Source organism: Cololabis saira, chromosome 6 (genome assembly GCF_033807715.1).
Source record: "Cololabis saira isolate AMF1-May2022 chromosome 6, fColSai1.1, whole genome shotgun sequence".
NCBI classification, from domain to species: Eukaryota; Metazoa; Chordata; class Actinopteri; order Beloniformes; family Belonidae; genus Cololabis; species Cololabis saira.
The window spans coordinates 13,041,046-13,067,179 of record NC_084592.1 but is presented as its reverse complement, the minus strand read 5'-3'; the positions used below and the strand labels follow the sequence as shown (position 1 = coordinate 13,067,179).

At 42.0% G+C, this 26,134-nt stretch overlaps 2 protein-coding genes across 4 annotated transcripts in view; one reads left to right on the top strand and one right to left on the bottom strand.

Moving 5' to 3' along the window:
- Positions 1-26,134, top strand: part of itgav (integrin, alpha V) — a 563,305-nt gene that overhangs the window by 167,789 nt on the left and 369,382 nt on the right. The window lies entirely within an intron of this gene.
- man1a2 (mannosidase, alpha, class 1A, member 2) overlaps positions 1-26,134 on the bottom strand; it is a 140,717-nt gene that overhangs the window by 31,590 nt on the left and 82,993 nt on the right. For all 3 annotated transcript variants that reach the window (XM_061723305.1, XM_061723307.1, XM_061723306.1), the window contains exon 7: positions 1,912-2,006. In XM_061723305.1, coding sequence (XP_061579289.1) covers positions 1,912-2,006 — 95 coding nt within the window. The remainder of the gene's footprint in view (positions 1-1,911; positions 2,007-26,134) is intronic.

The following is a 26,134-nucleotide window of genomic DNA, read 5'->3' as shown; positions in this document are numbered from 1 at the left end:
TCTTTGTATACATGGATTTCTTGGGTGGTTACTGACTTCTGGTTAAAATTTCACGTCAGTAGCACCTTTAAAAATATATTTGCTGAGAAAAATGGCGGCATGTTCAGTACTTATTAGACCCCAAGTATAAATAAACATTCAGCTGCATTTCCTCTGCTGTGGGCTTGTCTGGCAGGAGATTAAGACAAAAACAACAAAGTGCTGGTGCTCATACAAATTAGAAAAATGAGGCTCTCTTCTATCTTTTTGTGTTATTTATTTAACAACTGTTCGCATAAATATGGTGGGTTAGTGCCAAGGGGGACAAAAGAAACCCTTTATATTTATACATATGCAATTTGATCTTGCGGCAGATGTGAGCTTCCTTGTGCATATGTGAGTGAAGGTGATGGTGCCCTACACCAGCCCTCTTTTATTCTCAATGCCTATAGCAGTGTGCTGATGTCTCACAGAGGCTGGGTGCTTAGCAACAAACTACCCCATAGATTTATGAAGCAGTTTATTTTACACTCACTGTTTGGGGGGGATGAACCGGTAAATGTGAACTGAAAACAATGATTGCAGGTAGGAATAGAGGAAGAGAATGAACACAAATGCGAGTGTACAGAAAGCGTTAAATCCGTCCTCTCGCATGTAAAAAAGAGCTGGAAGTGCTCAGGCAATGTTTCACATCCATATTACTGTATAAAGTGGATCAAGGCTGCGAGCTGGAAGGTAACAGGGTGAACAAAGGCTGCGAAATGCTGAACGGAACAATTTTCTGCAATCTCTTAGAAAGATACAAAAGTCTTTTATGGTAATAAGAGTGATTCTTTCATTGCATTAACGCAACACGATGCCGAAAGTGAACACTGTTTTGTTCCAGCAAAGTTCATACACACCGACGCAGCTCTGTGGAGAGGTCTAATCAGGCAAAATAAGCCAAAACATGTGTGTGGGTGGACCGTGGGTATGCTGGAGCTTTAAAACTCGGCCAAGGTGGACTGACATCATTGCAGTTCACAGACCTTAAAACATTATCCAGGAATGCCATTGCTAAGATGATTTAAGTGATGAGTGTTGTGCAAGAACTTCTTTAAAACAAAAAAAAACAACAATAAAGGTTAGTCATGAAAAACAGGATTTTTTGCTATGACTACCTTCTGCATGTTTCTCTGGTTAGCTCCAACCACCGCAGTCAATCACATCCATGTTTATACAGGCAGTTAATACTAATCACACCAGATCTGCTTGGAGAGATGAGTCAGCATTGAAGTCGTTTAAAGGAAGTAGAGTACTCAATCAACGCTGCTGGGAACACTAATAACCATTTTCATAACCAATACGTTGGAAGCTTGGAATTTATGAAAAACAAACACAAATCACTAACACGAACAACAGCTCCACTTGACATCATTACCTGTAACACTAACTTTCACTCCACCACAGAGCCGTTGTTCGTATGTCAATGACTTCTGTCTTTATGAGCAGCATAACCAAGAGCATCCTGCACGTCTGTGACTGCCACGACTGGCACCAGCGTTTTACAATAACATGCCAGATCACAGAGTTTGATTGTTTGGGTCAGACCCAACACACAGGTTTTCCCTGGTTCAGGATTTCCATGTCACGCTGACATCATCTTCCCAGAGTTTGTTTGAAAGTGGCCTGAGAAGCTGTCATCAGTTTGTTGTGCACCAGAGGCCAGATGATAGGAAATGTCTTCAACGTAACTGCACTAACGGAACAATCCCAAGTGTTTTAGTCATAATAAACTAATATTAGCGCTACTAGCTGGCTACTATTCAAGTGTGTGAACACACAGTTGACGAACAGCCAGCTGGAAATACCTTATCCAGCCAACCACAGCTTAAATCATATTTAATTTATGTGTAACCAGTAGGGAACAGGAAGGTTTTCAGTGCCACTAACCTCTTAAGGTTGACCATGGCCCAGGGGATCCCAGTGGGTGTGTTGAAGGCAGGAAGGAGCTTCTCAGCCAGCTGGACCGCCTTCATCTTGAACACCTGGAGAGAGAAAGAGACGAGGGAGGGAAAGAGATGGATGGTTAACTTTAGTGCTGCTTAACTTATGTTCCCTTGAAAATTCTGCAGTCCATCAACTTTCTCTGCTTAATATTCCCATCAACAAACTGACAAGTACGAGCATAAAACAACTGCCAGTAACCAAAACAAAAGGGAGGATGAAAGCGAAGGGAATGGAATGAGATGTCAGGAGACAGACGTTTACTAAATGATGGCCGCAAAGTGTCATCTGAGCAGATTTATGGGAGAGACTTTAACCCTAATTTATGCAAAGCCTCCCTTTTAACTGGGCTGCGGTAGAGAAATGGAACATTTCTGAATATCACAGAAATATCCACATGAAAAGCTGGGAGGTCGGACTACACCGACTTAGCACACATCGGAACAAAGTACACCATCAAAGCTGAATTCGTATTATTGCTGCTGCCATCTAACTCCAAAGGACGAATGCAGAGAGATGGACATGTGCTTGTTTTGAGATTACACGGCTTCATAGTCTAGTCTCTCACACAAAGGTCTGAACAATCAACTGCAGCACTTCTTCTCTCAGCATGACAATCACGGAGATAAAAGCAAACCCATGTTATTGTGCTGCTGAACGAACTGGATGCAAGCAAGTGCTTAAACGCCGACCAGTCGTAACCGCTTTCTTCCTCACGACATCAGGAAAACAAAATTATCTTGTTTATGAGATACTTTGCATACTCCCAATGTCATTTCAATGTTACAGTTTCTTTGCATTCTCATTTAGCATCTGAGTTTAGACTCTCTTCATGCCTCGTCTTGCTGGAGATTTTTCATCAAAAAAAAGAGTAATTGTTTAGTCGAGGAAAATGTGGTCTGATTGCTCCTTACTGTCGAGTAGGGAAGAGCAGACAATACCTCCCCCCCTACATCGACATCGACTGGCATAAACAGTGTGTTGACACTCGGACTGTCGCCACTCATCCCAGCCATGGGCTCTGGAGCCTCAGCAGCAGATTACAATGACCTTTCAAAGCTGTCCTTTTCTGTGGGGGTTACATTGTGTATTATGATCAAAAAGAGTATGTGCCACCTAACGAGAGAGTGTGACCCAACGAATATGGTTAATGAGCCCTTCAGTGCCATGTATGGACCTCCCAACAAGGTTTCCTGTGAGACACCTTTCTCACTGCTCTCTTCTACTCCAACTCTATTAATGATGTCATTGTTGTTATTAACCTCTGTTTCTTCTTTTAGCACCCTATAATGTAATAATTTCCTGAAAATGTAATAACATTTGCACTTAACTCCATCGAAAATGTAATAAAATCCAATAATGTAATAACTTCACCAATAATGTAATAAAATATCCTGACGGATATTGTAATAACATTTTTACCAATAATGTAATACCTTATTACATTATTGGGAATTTATTACATGCTACTCAAAGTCTGCAATTTAACCCAATAGTCATTCGGGTGTTTAAAATCCAGTGTATATAACATTCTTAGATACTTAAAACACAAAATGTAGAACTCTGAACTGAAAATGAACATATATATTACATTATTTGTCAAGTATTACATTATCAGTTTTGGAAGAGAAAAAAAAGACCCACCTGAAAATGTGATAAATTCCCAATAATGTAATAAGGTATTACATTATTGGTAAAAATGTTATTACAATATCAGTCAGGATATTTTATTACATTATTGGTGAAGTTATTACATTATTGGTGAAGTTATTACATTATTGGATTTTATTACATTTTTTCGATTGAGTTAAGTGCAAATTTTATTACATTTTCAGGCGTTATTACATTTTCAGGAAATTATTACATTGTAGGGTGCTACACTTCTTCCCAGCAGCTGTTCCTGCTCTGTTGTTGCTGTTCTCTTCTCTTTGCTGTCCTCTCAACCCCTAACTGGTGAAGCCAGCTGGCTGTTCTTCCCGAGTCTGGTTCTGCCACAGGTTTCTTGCTGTTAAAAGGGAGTTTTTCTTTCCACAGTCGCTTGGTGCTTGCTCAAGACAGGTGATTGTATCAAAGGAAACTTTTGATGCAATCCGTATTTCCTTATCCAGGTAGTTATTATTTTATTGGCTTTGTATTAATTTGACTAATTTGGAATGAGGTGAATTGTATATTTGAAGTCCCTTGAGATTTGGCGTTTAAAAAATAAAGCTGAGGAGAGCACACGACAGCAAGCGAGGGAGGTGGATACACGCACGCTCGAGGTGTGGAGACTAGAACAGGTCTAATGCGTGTGACACCAACTGGAGTCTACAACAGAAGTGCATTAGATGGAAAATAACCTTCCAGGAATAAATGGAATGGCGAAGGATTTTATTTGGCAACTTGTCATCAGTTTAAAGTGTGTCACACTGTCTTAGCTCCCTAGCATGCTTTCATCCTGTTAGGAGCTAGAATGAACTGAAGCTTTACTGTAGTGGATGTTCATGGCAGCGATGGTGCTACAACTGGCAGTTTGTCAAAGCAGTGAGGAGAAAAAACAACAAACAAACAAACAAACAAACATACTGCAAGTTCACCTAATGACCTTATATTCAGATATCTGAGTTTTGGGGGCAGTCCGACCTGGAAACCTTATCTTTATGAAGATAATGCTTGCTTGCCATGCTATTTTTTTTGTTTTTTTAAACCTATACATTTTATAACAATAACGTCATCTCATTGACCTTTTAATGCTTAACATATTTTAAGAAAAAACTTCCTTTTCATTAGTGTTCTGAGTTACTATAATGGTTAAAAGAAAACCAGCTTCCTCATTTGCTAAGATTCCTTTTGAAAAATTAGCCTCTCAAAAGTAAGCTCCCACACGAGATGTTCAATCTTAAAACACATTTATTCACCCACGCAGCATGAATTGTAATCTCAGTAAAAAGCTAAACGTACACAGCTGGACACGAAGTGGAAATGTGTTGGGCTTTTTTTTTTCAGCCACAGGAAAAAAACAGCATGAACCAAATAAATTGTGTCCTGAACAAGAACTTTAATCGAAGAGAAATAAGTGATAAACATAAAAAATGCCATTTCATTAAGAGAGCCGATAAGAACTGAACTGGAAGGCCGTCAATGAAAACACACCATGTGCAAACCGACCCCCCCCTGTCATCCCTAGAAGTGATCCCCACAATGAAGTATGGAAGTGGAAGCATTAAGGTGGAGATGTGTCACAACAGCAGGGTCTAAAATATTCAGGATTGAATGAATGATGAATAGTGCTGAACACGGGCTGAGACCTTGAGAAGAAATAGCATGCTGCTACGGGGGCATTTAAGTAAATATAGTGTGTATATTTGTGTGGGAGAGTGAGTGAGGCAAGGTTTTATATCATGTAAATGCAATATTGAATATGAATTTTATGAATATTGTACTGTTGTGGGACTGGGGACTGGAGTTGAGAATTAGCACTAGCTATAAACTCTACATACATCGCATCAGCTGCAAGCTTGTATCTACGTTTGACTGCATTGTCCCTGTCAAATAAATACATAAATACAAAATACAAATACAAGGGGGCGCACTAAAAATGTTTTGGACTTGTGAAGGCCGGACCTCAATCTAACGGAGGAAGCAGGACCCATCCAGCTCTGAGGGGCCAGAACTTCCCTGCCATGAGGAAAGGGTAGGAATCCTCAGGTTTAAAGGAGCTAAATTAGAAAGAGACATATCCAGAGACATTCCAGGTTGTAAGAAAAAGCAGGAAACATGCCAACGGGGTGTTGGAACACACATTTACCTTAAAATCCTAGTTGTGAAGAGGGAGTAGCAGCGCTGCCACATAATAAAGCACTTCAACAGACACAGACGGAGGCTGATTCATCAACACAGCGTGTCAGGGCTAAGCAGTTTTATAGCTCGACGAGGTCTGGAAAATTCCTGCTGCCTCACAAAGTAAGGGGGAGCAACTGCACATGGTGGTGTTTACGGAATACGCAAGCAGCTAGCGAGACGCTGAAGACACAACTTGGAGGTCAAACTTTGGAGTTAAACATCAGAAGCGATACAGACGCCCCCCCGGGAGGCGGGAGTGATGTTAAACAGATACAGAGATAAACCTGCATCTGAGAAGGATATAAACTACATGACTGCTAACGGAGGAAAAATACTCTCAGCAGAAGATTAGAGAAGATTAGACAGGCGGAGAGTGAAACAGTCACCTGAGGCCTCATGTGACAGACATACAAAATGATTACTGGTACCAGTTCTCACACCCAAATAAAACTATTTTCTCCCAGTTAGCAATGATGTCTCTGTATACAAGTCTAAAAGAATGATGTATCCACTCCAGTCACTGCCTTACGTTAATGAAAAATCATAATTATAAAAGATACACAATAAGATTCATATTTGAAGAGGATTCCTTTTAAGATCAGAGTAAATCCAATCTGGTGTCATCATTTCCCTCTGGAGGTAAATGCCATTTCTACTTTCACACAACCATAACCGCCAGTTCAACAGAAAGCATTTCCTGTTCATGTGACATGAAGACATTATGGCACATCTGGGGGGAAACAGGTGTGGCATCGAGGGGAGATTATTGATCCACAGCAGACGAGACACACAGGAAGAGGAAGAGCCCTTTAAGCAGGGTAAAGGTACACTGAATAAGTCAATAATCTTGTCAATGAGTCCCGATTGAGTCACCCTCACATGAAACCAGGACTGGGGTTAGAAGGACGACTCCAACAGCAGCAGCCAGCTTCTCTGTGTGCCAATGGCACCTGGCTTTCCTGAGCCTCACCTGGTGGCAGCCAGTTTCTGACAAAACGCAGACATCCTTTTAACACTTGTTTTAATGCCAAACTCTTGTTTTTTTTTTGGCAGCTCTATATTTCTTTCAGCTGCCAGTATTAAATACCAGGTTGACACCCTGCCACTCAATCATTATAGAGTTTGGGACTGATCCTAGAAAATGAAGCACTATATAATACATATTCTCTGGCTTCCACTTCAGTCTCACATTGTGAGCTCTCTCTCCTTTCACAGCAGGATTTAACATGATTCATCAACAGGTGACACTATGGGTGTATTTTTAGCTCTCTGCCTTGCCATGGCAGAAAGGAAATTAGGATCAGTATTTTCCACGTATGCTCAATTTTATATTCACTTAGGCCATGTTTACACATAGCCGGGTATTTACAAAAATTAATATTTCCCCCTCTACGTTTTGAAAAATACCATCATTTACACCACAGGTGTCAAACTGAATCCCAGAAGGGCCGGTGTCCTGCATGTTTTAGATATTTCCCTGCTTTAACACACCTGATTCTAATTAATCATCGTCACCAGCTTGTCATCAAAGTCTGGATAGTTCTGTTGATGACACAGTCACTTGTATCATGGTGCAATGAAGCAGGGAAACATCTAAAACCTGCAGGGACACCGGCCCTCGAGGACTGGAGTCCGACACCCCTGATTTACACGAACCCGCATAAATACGCTGTTAAGGTGCTATGAGCAGCCAAACCTACAGGGGGCAGTGTAACGAGAAGATAAAGTCATGCTAGCCAATCAGAATCCTGGAAAAAAATGTCAACAAATGATACGTGTGACTACAGTGGCCAAACAAATTGTAAACAGGTCGCACAAATGACGCTGGTGACGTTTCTGTTGCATAATGTGACGTTCTGAAGCCTAAATGTCCCTTTCCCTCTGTTTAAAGGAGCTTGAGGCTCCTTTTAAGAAATGAGACTCTCTAGCGCCACCCTTCACCACGACGGCCGTTGGGGGTACTGCAGCCAACAGTGAAGCCGGCACGGGGAGAACGTGCATGCAGCGTCATGTGACGTCACATCCACAGCCCAGCGCGGGAAATTCGGGACCGAATTGCAGCACATTTTGCAGCACACAGCCTGTTCAAGGCAAAGGAGAGATACACTAGAGGGCTCATTCTTTTTGGTTTGGAACGCTTCATCTGACATTATTACTAGAAAACTTAAAATGTATACAGATTTTTTTCATAAATCTTGCCACAATCCGGCCTCAAGCTCCTTTAATAGGCAAACGTGAAGATGGAGTTTTTGCAAATCTCCACTTTGGCCGGATTTTCAGAAATGATAGTTTTTGGTGACTTTGAGCTTCGTTTTCGTGTAAATGAACGGCCAGAACGCATGAAAACACCACCGTTTTTACCACGTGTAAATAGGGCTGGCACTAACAACAAACAACAGACACAAACACCACAAAGTGGGATGTCTGATCAAGTTATAAAGGAAAAGGGCACACTTTTGTTTGTTGGTTGTTTTGCCCATTTGCCCATTTCTGGATCAAGTGGGTTTGGGTGGAGTCAGTTCCTGCCAACATATTGTCCACCGTTACTTTGAAAAAACTGGCTTTGAAGCAATTCTTTGTAAATCTATAGGTGACATCACAGAGGGTTTGTTGAGTTCCCTTCAAACAGTGTCCGACTGGGACCAGAAACAAAGCCTCGTATTCCACAGAGAACTGCTGTTTGAGGCAGATGTTCAAGCCTGAGCAGTATTCATGTATCTCCGCACAATAAAGAAACCAGAGGACACAAAAAGAAATGCTGACAGTGTTTATAATTTGTTTCACCGTGTTAAACAGCAAGAACCAGTATAATATAACACTGCCCCATTAACAAAGCCTATGAAAAGACGAGCCCTCCCCTCTCTTATGTGGCTGCATATCTGCATGTACAGTAAATTTGTGTCGGAGTTTGTACTCATGTCCGCTGATCATCATCATAAACCCTCTTTCATTTATTCGTGACCTCCCTGCTGGCTGCGCAGAGGCCCTTAAACTTTTATTGGCAGCGCTGCTGCTGGTGCCATCGAGCAAGAACAGCATCCAAACGACTCATCAGAAGAGACTGCCAGCAGCCTTCACAGATAAAACTGTATAGTTTATGATAATCATCTTGCTCTGCTGCTTTCATCCACAGGCAGCCATGAAAGAGAAAGACGCCCGCAGGGAAAAGCAGCCAGAGACAAGAGAGCGTAAACCTAGGAAAAGATAGTTTCTGGTTTATTAGAGCCCCTTCATTTTCTCTATCTTGTTTGGATTCTTCTTATCTCTGGAGATTACCAGAGTTAAAACAAGTAATGCCCTGTTTTTATTTATCACCATTTATTTATGCTTGTGTGTGGCCAACTGGGTGTTTGTATTTCTGTTTATGACTGAAAAAGATGTTTGTGTGGCAGTACGGGGGCTTGGGGGTTAAATGCAGCCTCGGGGGGGCCGTCGTGGACCAGGAGCTAGCGAAGATTAGTACGTCTGAAGTGAAGAGGGCACTAGAGAGGATGAAGGGTAGAAAGACACTTGGTGCTGTGGAAGTGTGAAGGAGAGGTGGCAGTTTTTGACCAGGACATTAAACAAGATCTGAGAGAGTGGTTGCCTGAGGAATGGAGGCGATTTTAAGAACAAGGGCGATGTGTAGAGTTGTGGCACCAACAGATGAAGGAAATGTGATGAGTCATAAAGTGAAGTTAAAGGAAAGAGTTGTGAAAGCGAGACTAAGGGCAGAAGTGAGCTAGTATGGTTTCATCCCAAAATACATACAGGAGGTGTTTTATTTGCTTTGAGGATGTTGAGAGAAGTACAGAGAATGTCAGAGGGAGCTGCAATGTCTCTCTGAAGATCTTGAGATGGGGCATCACAGGGTGCTGTGACAGGAGCTACAGTATTGTAAGAGGAAGTCTGGAGTGGCAGAGACATTTGTCAGTGTTGTGCAGGACATGTATGGTGGCTGTAAGAGTGAGATGTGGTGTAGGTGTGACAGAGTAGTTTAAAGTGGAGGTAGGACTGCTTCAAGGATTGGCTCTGATCCCCTTCCTGTTTGCAATGGCCATGGACAAGCTGACCGATGAGACTAGACAGGAATGGGGTGAATATATTAATAGAAAGATAATGACCTTAGAAATGCCAGAAAGGAGACCAAGAGGAGGACCAAAGAGAAGACTTATGGATGTATTGACGGAGAACTAGGGCTGTTCGATTAATCGATTTTAAATCGTAATCGCGATTATGTAATTAGAACGATGTTAAAACGTGAAAATCGTAAAATCGATTTAAATTTTTTTTTTTTTTTTAACCTTGTCTGCACACAAATTAATGATTGATACCATATTAATGATTGATGGAAATACCTCTCAATACCTGCGACAAGTGCCCCATTGGAGAGGCTCTTTAGTGTAGGAGGGGGCGTTGTAACATGCCACCGGGCATCCCTCAAGCCAGATGCGCTAGACCGGCTCGTGTTCCTTGCAAAAAACTTGCAAATGTGAATAGCAAATGTAATGACTGACATTACACACCTCTACCTCCTTCATGGGTTGCATTATTAATTAGCATGCAAAGACCCAGTTTAGTTTAATTAGAAAATGTCTTGTTTTATTTAATTGGAAATATAACTTACTCTATGTTTGCAAGTGCTGATTTGCTGATTTTTTTTTTCAGAGATAAAACTTTATATTTTATTATATTTTTTAAAACTTTTTTTCAACTTATTTTACAGAGTTTTGCACTATATTCATTCACTTTTGGTTTAATAAGAGCAAAGTTTGCACTTAAAGCCCAATGGGGCAAATGTTCAATAAAAAAACAGCATATTTGAAATCATTTCTTTGCCTTTTGTCAATTCACAAAATAATCGTAATCGTAATCGTAATCGAAAATCGGATTTTGAGAGAAAAAAATCGAGATTTTATTTTTGGGCAAAATCGAACAGCCCTACGGAGAACATGAAGTTCGCTGGTGTGACAGAAGAGAATGTGAAGGATTGAGTTTGATGGAGGCGGATGATGACGACCCCTGAAGGGAACAGCTGACAGGAAAAGAAGATGACAACAAGTGGTTTGCACTGTTGCCTCATGACAGGAAGGTTCCTGGTTCAAATCAAGGTAGCAGTCTTTTTGCGTGGAGTGTGCACGTTCTCCTCATGCTTGGGCGGGTTGTGTTCAGGTACTCTGGCTTCTTTCCAGTCCAAAAACATGAATGTCTGATTAACTGGTGACTAAATGGAACATGGGTGTGAACGTGAGCGGCTGTCTGGATGTGGCCCGGGACTTGTCCAGGGTGTAGCCCTGCCTTTAGCCTCCGGCAGATCCCTGTGATCTTGAATAGTAATAAGAGGATGTAGATACTGAATGGATTGTGTGAAGAGGTTTGTATAGTACAGATGTTATTGAAAACAAGATTGTTTCCCTCAAAGATAAACATCAAGCCAAATACAAGTAAACACCAATGATTATAGCTTTTGCTAAGCTGATCTACGTCACAAAAACAAAACCATGATGATAGTGTGTGTAGTTAGTAGATTTAGTAGACTCAGTCCCATTGGGAAATATTAGTTATCAATTCTTCATGTTTTATGTTATCAAATCTGTCAAATCTCATTCTGGGTTTTCCAGAAACTATTAAATAGAAATAATTAAAAGTACCTCAGTGGTGAGCAGATATTTGGCCCCAGTTCCCACCACATCCTCATTTGCATTCTTCATCATGAATGAATGTTATTTACTTTGACAGTCTGTGCTATCCAAGCAAAACCCACTGAATCATGAAATGTACCAATGTTACACGTGTGAGGAAAAACAAAGGCAGGTTTACGTCCTTTCCTTCACAAAAATCACTGTGATGAAACAAACATCGGCATCTCTGTGCATTAGCTTGTTGATATCATATCCACTTGGCAATAAGACAAAAATTTATAAAAATCTCTCTCTCTCTCATATATATATATATATATATATACATATATATATATACACACACACACACACACACACACACACACACACACACACACACACACACACACACACACACACACACACACACACACACACACACACACACACACACACACACACACACACACACACACACACACACACACACACACACACACACACGACTGTCTCAGAAAATTAGAATATTGTGATAAAGTTCTTTATTTTCTGTAATGCATATTATTTTAATATTGCTGATTATGGCTTACAGCTTAAGATTCCCAGAATATTCTAATTTTTGACATAGGATATTTTAGTTTTCTTAAGCTGTAAGCCATAATCAGCAATATTAAAATAATAAAAGGCTTGCAATATTTCAGTTGATTTGTAATAAATCCAGAATGTATGACATTTTTCTGAGAGAGTCCTGTGTGTGTATGTGTATGTATAATATATATATATATATATATATATATATATATATATATATATATATATATATATATATTATATATATATATATATATATGAGAGAGAGAGATATTTATATGTACACACACATTTCTGAGACAAAAACCTCTGTGGAGAATCCCCCCAGATAGTTGGCTGTGTAGGGTTTATTTCTTGCTGCTGTCATGTTCTTTGGGCTCACAGCTCGAGTTTCCAGCTCTCTTTTACACAGAATCCAGGTCTGTTTCAAATCGATCACTTAAGGATGTAGTCGCTTGGTGAACACAAACCCAAAAGCATGTAAATGTGAAGCTCCGAGGGGAAACAAGGCGAGACCTTTCCTTTCCCACCAACCTCCCCTTTCCTTGTTTGGGATTTTGCACGAATACTGAAAGGTTACCAACTACAAAATGCAGCTCATCACAGACACATCCATACATGAGCAGTGTTGCTTCATAAGTAAAAAGCCCCCTTGGTAGTACAGAAAGGTCAAAGATAAGGCGCATGCTCTAAAAAGCTGGACCCTCTCAATCATCAAATATTAATAGGAATATGAGTTCCAACATCAATGCTATCGCATTATTAGAGCCAGAGAGAGATCAATGATGCCATTTGACTGAGAGTGAGGGTTTGACTCTTACTGGGGGCGGCAGAGCCAGAAATGCTTACAATGCCGCTGTGAGTTAATGATTAGAATCAGCTGCTAAATGGTGTATCAGTGTTGTACCACAGAGACAGAGAGCTACAATCAGCCACTCAAGAAGTCTCAAACAAAGCTAATGATCCAGTTATTACATATGGGGATATCATTTGCAAGCTGTGAGCAGCTGAAGGACTAAAAATCGCTGCGAAAAGCAGAACTGGTTCAGATAAATGCAAGACCTGGACAGAAGTCCACAAAAAGTGTCACACGGGGAAGATGGCAGTTAACGAGATGTGCATTTTTCAAATCCATCAGTTAGTCTTTATTTTGTGAATCTCGCACATGAAGTTTGTAACACGTTTTCACAACGTAAACTCCTGCCCCTGATATACTGGTCAGTGAGGACGCAGGAAATGCTGGAGAAAATGCATTTAGATGCAAGGAAATGATGTACAAATGTGGACATGTTCGTTAGTATCCTCCCATATCTCTTAAACCAGTATTTCTCAACACTGTTCTTGGAGAAAGGCTGTCCTGCATGCTTTAGATGTTCTCTGATCTAACACACCTGGATCCAATTAGCAGGCAATTGATGACAGTGAGCGAATCAGGTGTGTTAGTGCAGGGAAGCATGTAAACATGGAGGACAGTGAGCCCCGAGGACCAGGGTTGGGAAACGCTGTCTGAAATAACCTGAAACTGACAAATCTTAAGGGGATCCATCATTACGCCCCATCCGTTTTCTACACCCGTTTAATCCCGTACAGGGTCCCAGGGGTCTGCCGGAGCCTTTATCAGCCCATTACAGGTGAGAGGCAGGGGTTCACCCTCGACAGGTCCACAGTCCATCAAAGTCCATCCTTACCTACTCCGGCAAAACAGATCAGACTTTGCCAACGTTTTTTGATTCTACTCAAATTTTTACAGTAGAAGAAAATAGCTGGCCAAAGATGATAGTAATCTTTACTTAAAATGTCGTACAATCTTTTGCTCTGACTTGCCCGGGACACTAAGGATAAAGCAAAAGATGAATGTGGTTAAAAGAAAGGAGAACCGTGTGCAGTAGGAATGGGCGATATTTTACCGTTCACGATATACCGTCAAAAAAATTCCCCATGGTAAGAATTTGTCATCTTGCGTTAAAAACGATAAATACCCGTTGACGACGTTTTTGTGTAAAGCCGGATTTATGGTTCTGCGTTAAATCGACGCAGAGCTGTGTACAAAAATTGCAATAGTATCTAATTTGTGGCATGTTCCAACCACAGGTTAATTTGCACATTTTATTTATATTAGAAGAGGTCATCACTGATTGGATTTTATTTTCAGTGAACTTTTATTTATTTGTCCTGTTTCTTTATTTATCAGGTTTTTTCTACTTTGTGATTTTATAAGCTAGGAAAACTTGAAGGACAATGGTACTTTTGCTGTTTGCACTGTTATCCCACTGTTTAAGCCATACAGTTTGAATAAATGTTGAATCTGTTCTTACATTTCAAACTTGTTTCATTTGAGTCATTACAGTTCTGCAGTACAGGTGTACTAATTTAATTGTTTTTTATTAATTCAATTTAATTTGTGTAGTTTAGTAGCATTTAGTATTCTTTTAGAGCAGTGTTTTGGGGATTCCAAAGACTGAATGTGGTGATAGATTTATAGTTACAAAGGTGGATTTGAATAGGTATTTTTTTTAATGGTCATTTTTATCCTTATCGGGATAAATGCCAGAAATTATCGTGATACATTTTTTAGTCCATACTGCCCATCCCTAGTGTGCAGCGTGGGTGCATGTTTTTATGTGTCTATTGCGGTGTGGTTCACGGATGCCGTTCTTCATGGCAACCTCACTCGATGTTCTTCCTTTTAATTGGTGGTACATACAATTTGGAGTTGCCTGACTGCTCCAGATATTTGGCATGTTAAATATCCGTTGGCTGCCAGCAATCATCATCTCTTGACAGGTCCTTGAGCTGTTCACTCACCATGATGGAGAGCAGACAGGCTGCCTGTGAGCTCTGCTCGGAGCAGATCAGGGCGAATGTGAAAGCACCCTGAGTGTTGTCTATGTTTCTGAGGTATCTGGCAGAAACCCGCCATAACAGGTGATGACATGTGTGAGTTCATGAAGAACCACTTGGAGCAGGTGGAACCACATTCAAGCCTTTTCAACACTGATATCTCCTCTGAGAGGTTGCTGAAGGAGAACCAAAAGAAGCAAATCCTTAGCTCCATTTTGGTGAATTTACAGCAGCCTGGAGGCAGAAATGCAGGATGTAACCTGAATGTAGAATCATGGGAGATAAGAACTACGTTACAACAGGCATGTTACACCAAAGGAAGGATGATCTTCACGCTTTTCATGCACATTGTAGTTTCCCCTACATATTGGAAGAGAGTGTTTTATATGTGCATGTGTGTGGGCATGGACGTATTCCCCCGACACACCGGGCCTATATACTGTATGTCCTTGCCTGTGTGCCATCGAATGCCAAATCCTAAAATTACAAATATTGGATCCAAAAATATAATCCTAGCAGAAGAGCACTGAGAGCAAAAGTACGTCTTTGTCTACTTAAATGAGACCAAGTGAAGGGGGGCACGGTGGCGCAGCTGGTAGTGCAGCGGTCTCACAGCAAGAAGGTCCTGGGTTCGATTCCCGCCGGGGGACGCTGTGGGTGCTGAAGTGCGTGTTAGTTCCCCCATGACTTCACACACCATGGGTGGGGTTGGCGAAAGGATCTTTCTGTGTGGAGTTTGCATGTTCTCCCCGTGTTCCCCTGGGTAGCTAATGGGAGCTACCCTCACAAAAACATGCAACAGTCCTGGGCTATACATGCCCCCTCTGGCCAACCGGGGCGCCAGATGGGGTGGGGAGGATCCGGCCGGAATAACGTGATCCTTCCACGCGCTACGTTCGGCCGGAGAAACCCCACCCTGTCTGGTGAAAAGATGCGGCCTGCTCACTCCTCAGGTTAAGGAGGAGACCTGAGCTCAGTGCAGGGCCCTCCCGGGGTTGGTAGAGGATGGCAATGCCCAGGACTGTCAGTAGGTAGGAGCACGGGGTGGTAAAAATGGGAAAAAAAAAACGGGATAATAAAAAAAAAAAAAAAAAAAAAAAAAAAAAAAATAATGAGACCAAGTGCATGTGTGCGTCTGTTTGTGTGTGTGTGTGTGTGTGTGGGGGGGTCTCTCTATGCCCTTTTACTCCTTTTAAAACACAATGATCTAACAAACTAATGAAGATAAGCTGCTTATTCGGGTCTTTTTCCAAAAAGAAAGCATGACTGCTGTAAGGTAGACTAATATAACTGACAATAAAGCCCATTTGCTTCAATTCAGCTATCTTTAAGGCTTTGGACTAAACAAGTACTCCATCTCCCTGACAATAAACATGTCTTCACAATACACACACTGAAGGAGAGTGGGTTTACTTACCTACTTTTCACTTATATGCTTTAATGAGATTAACATTTTTTAACCTGCAATAAAGGATCTCCTCATCCACCCAGGAGTGCTGCACACACACACACACACACCCACGGTGCACCGGCAGACACCGTCTCTGGTGTAAGCACGGGCCACTGTTGACATGTAATGCAGCCTCCTAAAAGGATTAGGGTTTAGACTGTGAAATGTGCTGAATGTGCCTGCTTGGTAGGAAGGGCCCCGAGGGCCAGCAAGAGAGACGGATTAGGTTTGCGTGTGTGCAAGTGTGTGTGTGTGCGTGTGTGCCGTTTTCATACTTTATTATGCCACTTCATCGTCAGCTGATCCGTTGCTCATATTGTTTAGCGCTCATTGGCCCCGGATCAAAGGCAGGGGGAGGAACAAAGACGAGCTGTCAGGGAGGAACCTCGGAGCCATCGTCCATTTAGCTCTGTGAGGACTTCATTTGTTGTCATCACGCTGAACCAAACTGACTGCTGACAAATTTGACAGATATTTCGCGAGTAGCAATAACAGAAATGACACACTGAGGCCTTTAAAATAAGACAGGACTAATGAGTTGTTTTCCTGCAGACATCCCACCTGATGTGTTTGTACCGCTTAGACTAGGCTTTCTTAAATGTTACATAATTGTACCAGGGAACAAGTGAATAAAGCAGTTTTTTGAAATATTTATATTAAATAAAAAATGTGAGAGAGTCAAAGAAAAAAAAGGGATGTGCATAATTGGGTGGAATTGGATTTTAGGCTCCTGGAAATCAGGATTTCTGATCAGTTCATTCTGCAGACCAAGTGTTCTGTATGGAAATGCGAATATAAATCTTACTGAAATGTGCACACGTCCACTATTAATTCACATCCCACGCGACAGGATTCTCTTCTTTAAGTAATTAACTTTGATCCTCAGTCCAGTTTTTTTTATTGTATTTGCTGCATGGTTCATCTGGTCTATTGCATTCCCGTCCCCCACCCCCCACCCGCTCTCATTCCTCTTACTTTTCTTTTCTATTCCTCTGCTTTAATCTAACTTGCACTTCTGCTTTCTGGATGATGGTCATTTGATGGCAAAGAGGAATGCATAAAATTACAGTGAAAGGAACAGTTTCCTGCACCCGCTTAATTTCTTGGTTCTCCTTGTCCCCTGTGTGTGTGTGTGTGTGTGTGTGTGTGTGTGTGTGTGTGTGTGTGTGTGTGTGTGTGTGTGTGTGTGTGTGTGTCCACCTGCCTGCTGGCACAGCAGCAGTTACACTGAGCACGTCATCACAGCAATATCTGCACCAGAGGAAAGGATACCCAGAGGGAACTGCACAAGTGCCACTAACAACAAATGGCATGGCCTCAATATGTGCCGATCTCTTAGGAGCAATAACACCAAAATATCAATGCAGAAATAGGGTTTACATTTTAAATTCTCTTTCAGTCTCAGGGTATCCATTGTGTACATCTTACTAGTTTTTCTCAAAGCCTTTACTCCGGGATGTTCAACTGGTATAGTTTTGCATACAAAGATGTTCATGGATGCACTGCTGGATTTCAACAGGACCGTGTCCTTATGCAAACGCCACTTCCACATACAAATAATCCTCCCCGTTTTCAGAACATGCTTATGTCGAAAATCCCTGCAGAAACGCTGGAGGATGCTACAAAAGTAGTTAGTCACAGAAAAGCTGTGCGGCAATACTTGATGGTGGGTGTGTCTGAAGCTTTGGGTGGACGAGTATACCGGGGTTCCTCAACCCTGGTTCTCAGGACTCACAAAATAATGGGATCACCATCCAGGTAGTCACAAATCAGTCAATGGTGCACTGAGTTGGACCAGGTATGTTAGAGCAGAGCAACATCTGCAGGACTCTTGGCGGACACTGGAATCTAGCGTTTCGCCTGTCCTTTTTACGTTAACTGACAGGTTGGCGGGCCCACCCATAATCTGCCTCTCAGGGTACACTTAATCACAGGTCAGGACTAATGTAAACAGAAATGACCCAGGGTGGCGGGTCGTGGGTGAGATTCCTTGATTACAAGACGAGGATGCCAGCGGGTTCCTCATCCTCAAAGCTGTGAACGTCATGAATCAGCGTATTACAGAACTGTAATGTCCAACTACCCATGGCTTTGCATGACACACAACTCGGGCCGTTAAACTGAAGAGCCTCAGAGAGAAGTTATTTGCGGTCAACGACCACAACAGCACAAGTGGCAGAGGGGGACTACGGGTCATATTTGTGCAACAGGATTTGGGTGAAGTTGCTACACGGATCCCACTGTTATTCAGCGTGGATCCCCCCCCCCACTCCATCTCCTGCATTCAGCCGGCGAAGTGAAGCCAGAGAGGCCGACCCAGCAGACAGCAGGCCGCCAGGTTACGTAGTACCACTCCAGTACTGTTCCCTCGCCTCAACTTGGCTTCAGGGGCCGGAGAGGCTCAACGCATGACGTGTTGAACACGCGTTCATCATCCAGGGATAATAGCGGGATCTAATCTAAAATGACTCAAATGACTTCCATCTTGCAAAGCATTGATATTGCTTTGCAGCCAGAGAGTCTGGGCAACCTTTCATCCGCAACAAACTCACCTGTATACCAAAGTATTCAGATATGAATACTTTATCAAAGAGTCAGATATGAAGCAATCTTTCCTAGAAGCTCAAGCTTCAATGAAATCTGGTCACACAAGATCCCAAGCTCACTAGAAAAACACAGAATGGCTTAAAAATAAAAGATTCAAGGCGTTGAAATGGCGCAGTCAAAGTCCAGACCTTAATCCAGCTAAACAGCTGTGGGTTGTTTTAACTTTCAACTTATGTATGAATTATCAGAATCAGAATCAGAATCAGCTTTATTGAGTCAGTTTAGAAAACTGTTATTGACTTCGGATACACCGGCGGCGGCACTGATGGAATTATGCGCCTGTTTTCCAAAGGGTAACACTGGGATAGGGGGGGAGGAGAAAAAAAATACATCTTCACATTGAATATCATACAATACACAATATCAAGTTGCAAAAAATTTTCCTATAAGTCTCAATGTACTGTTTAAAAAAAAAAAAAAAAGCTTCTGTAGATATCAATACTGTCTAATATGTTGATCTGAAGTTTCATTTACCTCATTTTCAGACTTGGTAAGACTAGATAAGCTTTGTTAGCTTGTAATTATGTGTAAATCATAAACTGAAAGCCGTTGTAACTCATTTAACACGATTGCATTCGACTGCCTTCCTGCTGGCAGTGAGTCGGGCAAAATGATGCGCCGATGTCGTCTGACATGTCGCCTGTGACAAAATATGAGGAGGAATCAATGCTCCCCAGTGAGATGAAACAGGCAGCCATCACATGTGCTGCTGTCCAACCCCACGGCTCAGCTCCGAGCTGCTTCTGGTCCATCGTAGCACAACAAAATTGAGGAGATGGGAAGGAGAGGAAGATGAGAAATTCATGTCTAAAGAGGGTTACAAAGGTTTTGGTTGCAATGACAAAAAACTAAATAAGAATAAAACAAACAAACACCCCAGCTTCTCCATTGTGATCACCCTTTGTTCCCTCTTTCTCTTTTCCCCAATCTCTCTTTCCCCCTCTTCAGCCCTCAGTTCCACACTACTTTGACTAAACGTTTTTTCTCTTCCTTTCTTTCTTCTGCCCTCTCCATCATTATCTCTGTGCCCCTAAAACTTCAGGCCCTATGTGATGTTTCATCTCACTCTCCAACTCTTTAGTTCTATTCCTCCACCCACTTCCTCCATCTGTTCGTCCACTGCATCGCTGCGCCGCAGTGTTTATGCCTGCAGTGTCTCATCTTTTCTTTTAGATGCTCTTCTCATTATCCCACATAACCGTGTTTGACTGGCTCCCCTGACCTTGTCACTTCTCCGTGCAATCTGCTGTTTTCCGCTCAAATCATTCCCATCACACTTTCCCTCCAGTCATTGATCTTTGCTTCAGTATCTACCCTCATTTCGGTTTTTATTATTTTCTCTCCAACTACGTTCCCCCCCGCCGTTCACCTCTCTCTTCTGAATTTCCATGCCGTGTCTGAGCAGAGAGCCAGGCAGATATAGAAGCTACTGTCTTTGGATTTGACCCTCTTAATCTCGGCATCACAACAGCGTGATCGTATCAAACAGCTATTTCCACGCGGTGCAGGGCACTTAGACACACTTCCTGTCACAATCTTTTAACTCATTTTGAATGGAAAAGGATCAGGCTTCACATTAGTTTTGGTTTGGTGTCAATAGACCAATAAAACCTGATAATGTGACAATTTAAAATGTATCAAAACTATTCAAATGCACACTCCAGGCGTGCCACAGTGCACCCTTCATGGCATCTATTTTTATGAATATTTTCGCTGTCAGAAACTAAATGTGCTGATACAGATCTCATGGGACCTTGTGTGAATTTACCAAAAGTGACGGAACAGAAATGACTGACAATATAAATCAGAGAAGAAGGAGCAAAGTATTGTGCGTATAGGGTGTGTGGCGCAGTCTTTGCACAGCGAGCCTTTGCATTTGGAGAAGACTGAAGTAATGAACCCACCTCAGTCTTATTTGAGGAAAACACGGCAAATGTCAGAAGTCTCAGGGTTATATTTAGATGTTTTGATGAATATATTTACACATTTGAAGGTAGCACAGAGTTAGAGATCGACACTGAAGATAAAATTGACGGCCTTTAGTCAACAAGGGTAACAGGTGAGAAACGCCTGCGAATGATAACAATTTGGGACATATTATACGCACGAAACGAGATATCTACAAGTAAGACTTGATGTGTTTTGATCTACAGAAATACATGAGCAGGTTGGTGCCCTGCAGAGCACCAGGACCCCAGCACAGATCCCAGACCGAGCCTCAACAAGACCACCAGACCTGCAGATACTGCAGCCTTCAGGGATGAAGACACCTGAGGGCATGGAAATGCCGTCCTGTGATGAGGCCCTGTATCTTTTTATTGATATAAATAGTAGCAGAGATAGAAGTCAGGATCATTTCAACTGTAAAGAGGTTTACAGTTGGATATCTGAAGAATTAAATAACATGCCAATTCATTAAAATATTCAATTTTAATGAATATTAATTCTGCTTTTACTTCATTAAGCATTTGTGTATTTACATTAAAAAAAATCAAAACTCACATTTCTATTTTTCAAAATCCATAATAGTTCTATAATATCTGAAAATGTGTATAATAATAATAATAATAATAATAATAATAATAAAGCAATCTAAATTACTTTTTGTGGTATTTCTTTTTTTTAATACATTTTGCAGCCTACAGCAGTTTGTACATTATGAACACTAACTATTAAGTCTTACCGGGGACGATTGTGCTGGGGGGGGGGGATACCAAATTGACCACAGTTACATACATTTAATGGGACATATAAAGTCAAAAAATCAAAAATAGCTCAAAACGGCCAAAAAGGCCAAGGGCCCCTGAGGGTTAATGTGTCAGCCTGAGTAACTATCAACCTGCTCTCTAACAGCCTTGAATTAGCTTTAAATTAGGTAAAAAATTGTTGGATGGTGCCGATAAATCCTAAAACATGGACGATTGAGACAGAGATGGGATATAGAAAACAACAGATGAGTCCATGACGTTACGGTTGTGTTGTGTTGTTGTCGGGTGTGACTGCTTCCACTCGTCGTGTCATACGTTACTATTGATGCATGAACGGGTTCACCTGAGACACGGAGGTAAAGAGGTAAAATACCTGGGGGGAGAGGGGATAAACTGGGAGGAAAGAAAAGAACACAATGAGAAGGAAACTGATTTCAAAGAAGGAAGGAGAAGAAAGCCATGTTAAAAAAAAAAGCAGAATTAAGGTGACAGATTAGGAGAGAAGAGGTGTAAAAAAAACTACAAATAAGAGCGGGGGACAAAATGAAATGAAGGAAGAATTAAAAAGCCCTCCAAAAATAGAAGGGAAAGAACACATGATGATAAGGAGAGAAAAACAGATGGCAGGTCTGTTTAGAAGGGAGAATTCGGTGAGTACATAAGAGAAAAAGGTGGAAATGGTAGGACAGACTCAAAAGAATAAAGCTAGAGACAGAAGTGTAAACACAATCCATCACTTCTGCTTTGCTGGCCTCTCGGAGCCCTGCACCTCCTCCTCCTCGTCCTCCTGAATGCTGATCTCAAGCCCTCCTTCTCTGCATTCCTGGGCTTCTGTTATGTCTGTATTTCTCTCTCTCCGTTTGGCTTTTCATCAGTCCCTTTGTGTGTCCGGTCCTTGTCCTTTGTCTGGTTGTCTGGGTTGTTTTTATCTCTAGCTCTTTTATGCAACAAATGACTCCAACCAAGCTCATCAGAAGAAGTTCTGTATGTAGTAAACTTAATCGGAGCGTGTCCTCTGCACCGGCCAGAGCTGTCTGAAGGTCTGATCATGTGTCTACACTGAAAACGGTGTAGTACAGAAGCCAAAATATATGCATGTGTTGATCAGGGCTTCTTTAGGACAGAAATCAAATCAATCTAGTGCAGATAAATGGCCGTTAAAACTTTAACCTCTAAAGGAGAACGGAAGTCTGACAGTCATTTCCTAAAATTCAACTAATGGTGTTGAACCTGAGAGTTTACGTCCAGCTACAAATGATGCTGCTGTTTGACAACAAAGCTTTGCTTTAAAACTTATGATCTGCAACATGCACTGGCAGTACATGCACAATAAAACCCTCGTAAAGGCAATGACAAGGGGATCATTTCATCCAAAAATCATCCTGCTGGCGCTCTGACTTGGAACAGGGTGAAGAGCACGTCCTTTATTTTCTATCCTCATCGTCGGTTCTTGCAGTGTGAAACTTGGGTGAGTAGTTAAGATCTCTTGGGACAGTGTTGCCAAGGATGTTGGAAAGGATGCCGGGGGCAGAGCTACAACGGAGGACACGAGGTCCTTCAGCAGGGGACTGGCGTAACGAGCACAGGCTGAAAGGATCTGCAAACAAGATGTTTGCAGATAACTGCACTGATAACTAAATTAGAGGACAGTGCAGCCAGATCTAGCGGGTGCCAGAAACTAGCACCGGCTAAGGCTGGCCATGCAGGAGGAAAGGAATGTCAAAGCAAAACACTAACTGCACAAATGATGCATGGATGTCTAAGATCTTTATTTCCAGAGTTACAGGTCACTTTTCTCCGCCTTCGCCAGGGCAGAAGAATCTCAAAGTGAAAGATTTACTGGCTCAAAAATAGAAACCTCAATTTATTTTGGACAATGTACAAAGGGAATGAGAAGGATGAACTGATTATAAATGGAGCTGCAAGTGTGGATTTTTATATACTAAATTAAGAAAAAAAAAAAACCTCTAAAACTACGCATCAGAACGGGGAGGAAAGGTGATTTAAGTGACTTTTAACGTGGCATGGTTGTTGGTGCCAGACGGGCTGGTCTGAGTATTTCAGAAACTGCTGATCTGCTGGGATTTTCACCCACAACCATCTCTAGGGTTTACAGAGAATAGTCCCAGTTCTGGAGCAAATGTCTTGTTGATGCTGGAGGTCAGAGGAGGATGGCCGGACGGGTTGGAGCTGATAGAAAGGCACCAGTAACTCAAATAACCACTCGTTAAAACCGAGGTGTGCAGAAGAGCATCTCTGAACGTACAACAAATCAAACCTTGAGGTGGATGGGCTACAGCAGCAGAACCACACCGGGTCACTCCTGTCAGCTAAGAACAGGAAACTGAGGCTACAATTCATACAGGCTCAACAAAACTGGACAACAGAAGAAGGAAAAACGTTGCCTGTTCTGATGAGTCTCCATTTCTGCTGCAACATTTGGATGGTCGGGTCAGAATCTGGCGTCAACAACATGAAAGCATGGATCCACCCTGCCTTGTATCAACGGTTCAGGCTGGTGGTGGTGGTGTCATGGTGTGGGATATTTTCCTGGAACACTTTGGGCCCATTAGAATCAACTGAGCATCGTGTCAACACCACAGCCTACCTGAGTATTGCTGCTGACCATGTCCATCCCTTTATGACCTCTGTGGACCGTCTTCTGATGCTACTTCCAGCAGGATAACATGTCATAAAGAATCATCTCAGACTGGTTTCTTGAACATGATGATGAGTTCACTACCCAAATGTTCTCCAGTCTCCAGATCTCAGTCCAATTCACATCATGGATGTGCAGTCGACAAATCTGCAGCAACTGCCTGATGCTTCATGTCAACATGGACCAAACTCTCTGAGGAATGTTTCCAGAACCTTGTTGAATCTATGTCACGAAAGATTAAGGCAGTTCTGAAGGCAAAAGGGTCCAACCCAGTACTAGCAAGGTGTACCTAATAAAGTGGCTGGTGAGTGTATTTGATGGAAATTGCAAAATATTTTTCCAGCATTAAGGAAAAATTACATTTTACTTTAAATATTCACCTCAGGAGATCTGCAGTACTTCAGCTTGTACTCAACAGTTTGAGATCAGGACATTAAATGTCCTTCCTGCATGTCCCTGCACACCCAACTCATCCTTTCTTTCAGTTTTATTAACATCTTCATTTATTTCCCAGTCCATTCCTCAGCCAGCTCAAGCCACATTCATCTCAAATATAATGCTACAATTGTACAGCTATCAATGTCAGTTATCTGTGAAAACACCCTTTTCAGCCTCCATATGGCCCCGTCCAATATCGATGCTTTTATACACGCTTCCCCAGGGAGGGTATCCAGGGACGACCACTTATTCTGCTGCAGTTGGGGGGGGTTAAGTGCCTTGCTCAAGGACAAACGCAGTAAAACTGAAGAATGAATCTCCCTTGCTTTTATCGGTCCTCAGCCATTCATCAGCCTCGCTCTCTTGTGACAATCACCTCCAAACACCCTCCACTCATTCTCCGCGTCCCATCCCATTGCACAGATTCCTCCACCCTCTCATCTGCTCCCTCCATCACTGTCTCCAAATCCGCCCCTACACCACATTCCTCTTTTCCCAACACCTACAGCTGCTGTTATTACTCGGGTGGGCTCTGATGAATGTGTGAGCTGGGTCTGGGTGGAGGACACGGAGCTGAGCGAGGGGAGAGAGATCTTTGTTTGGGGAGTGCTTTTCTGCTTAGGCTGTAGTTTCGGGAAAAGTTTATTAATTTCAAAAATAACACCCACGTTTGCAACCAGTAAAAAAACAATACGGAGAAGGTAAAGCCCCCATTTGCGTCTCTCATGGTGGTTGAGCAGAGTTTGCAGAGCATTTCCAGTGACTGGGGCAGTATCGGGGGAGAAGAGAAGGCCAAAACTGTTGTATTTATTTTCTTTAGGCTTTTAGATCTTTTTTCCCCCACCTGCTGAGCGCTAATTCATCCACGGTTGTGCTTTTCAAACCAAAAAACGCCTCATCTAACAATATCTCATCATTATGCAGCAAACTGAAACACAGCTTGGTGTAAAAAGCAAAGACACAAATCTATAATGCAGTCGGACGGCTAAAATAAGCAGAACTTGTTTTTAACACTTTACCCTGCATCTCTCACCGATGAGGTCACAGTTTGTACACTTTTAAACTCCCAGCTGTTAATTTGTGCCCAACACTGTATGACTGTAGTATTTTAATTTAGCGTATTAACTATATTAACACAACAAGTATTTCAGCTCAAGTATGTGACTACAAATAACATCCTTTTGTCTTAGATGTGGTGGCTAGCACAAAGAGATAAATTAAATTATAACAGTGAGTGCAGTGGTCCGTGCACACGTTTGATTTTATTCAATTATAGAGGATAAAGTGGCTGCGATGGGCAGAGAGAGGCAGGGAAAGAGAACATAAACACAGATATGGATGGTTGGATTTAACTTGGATACAAGGAGGGTGGTCTCAAGGACGAAGGCTAGAAGAAAAGAAGAGGGGATAAGAAGAGTCTGGATAATGGAAGAAAAGCTTCCTTAGATCCCTT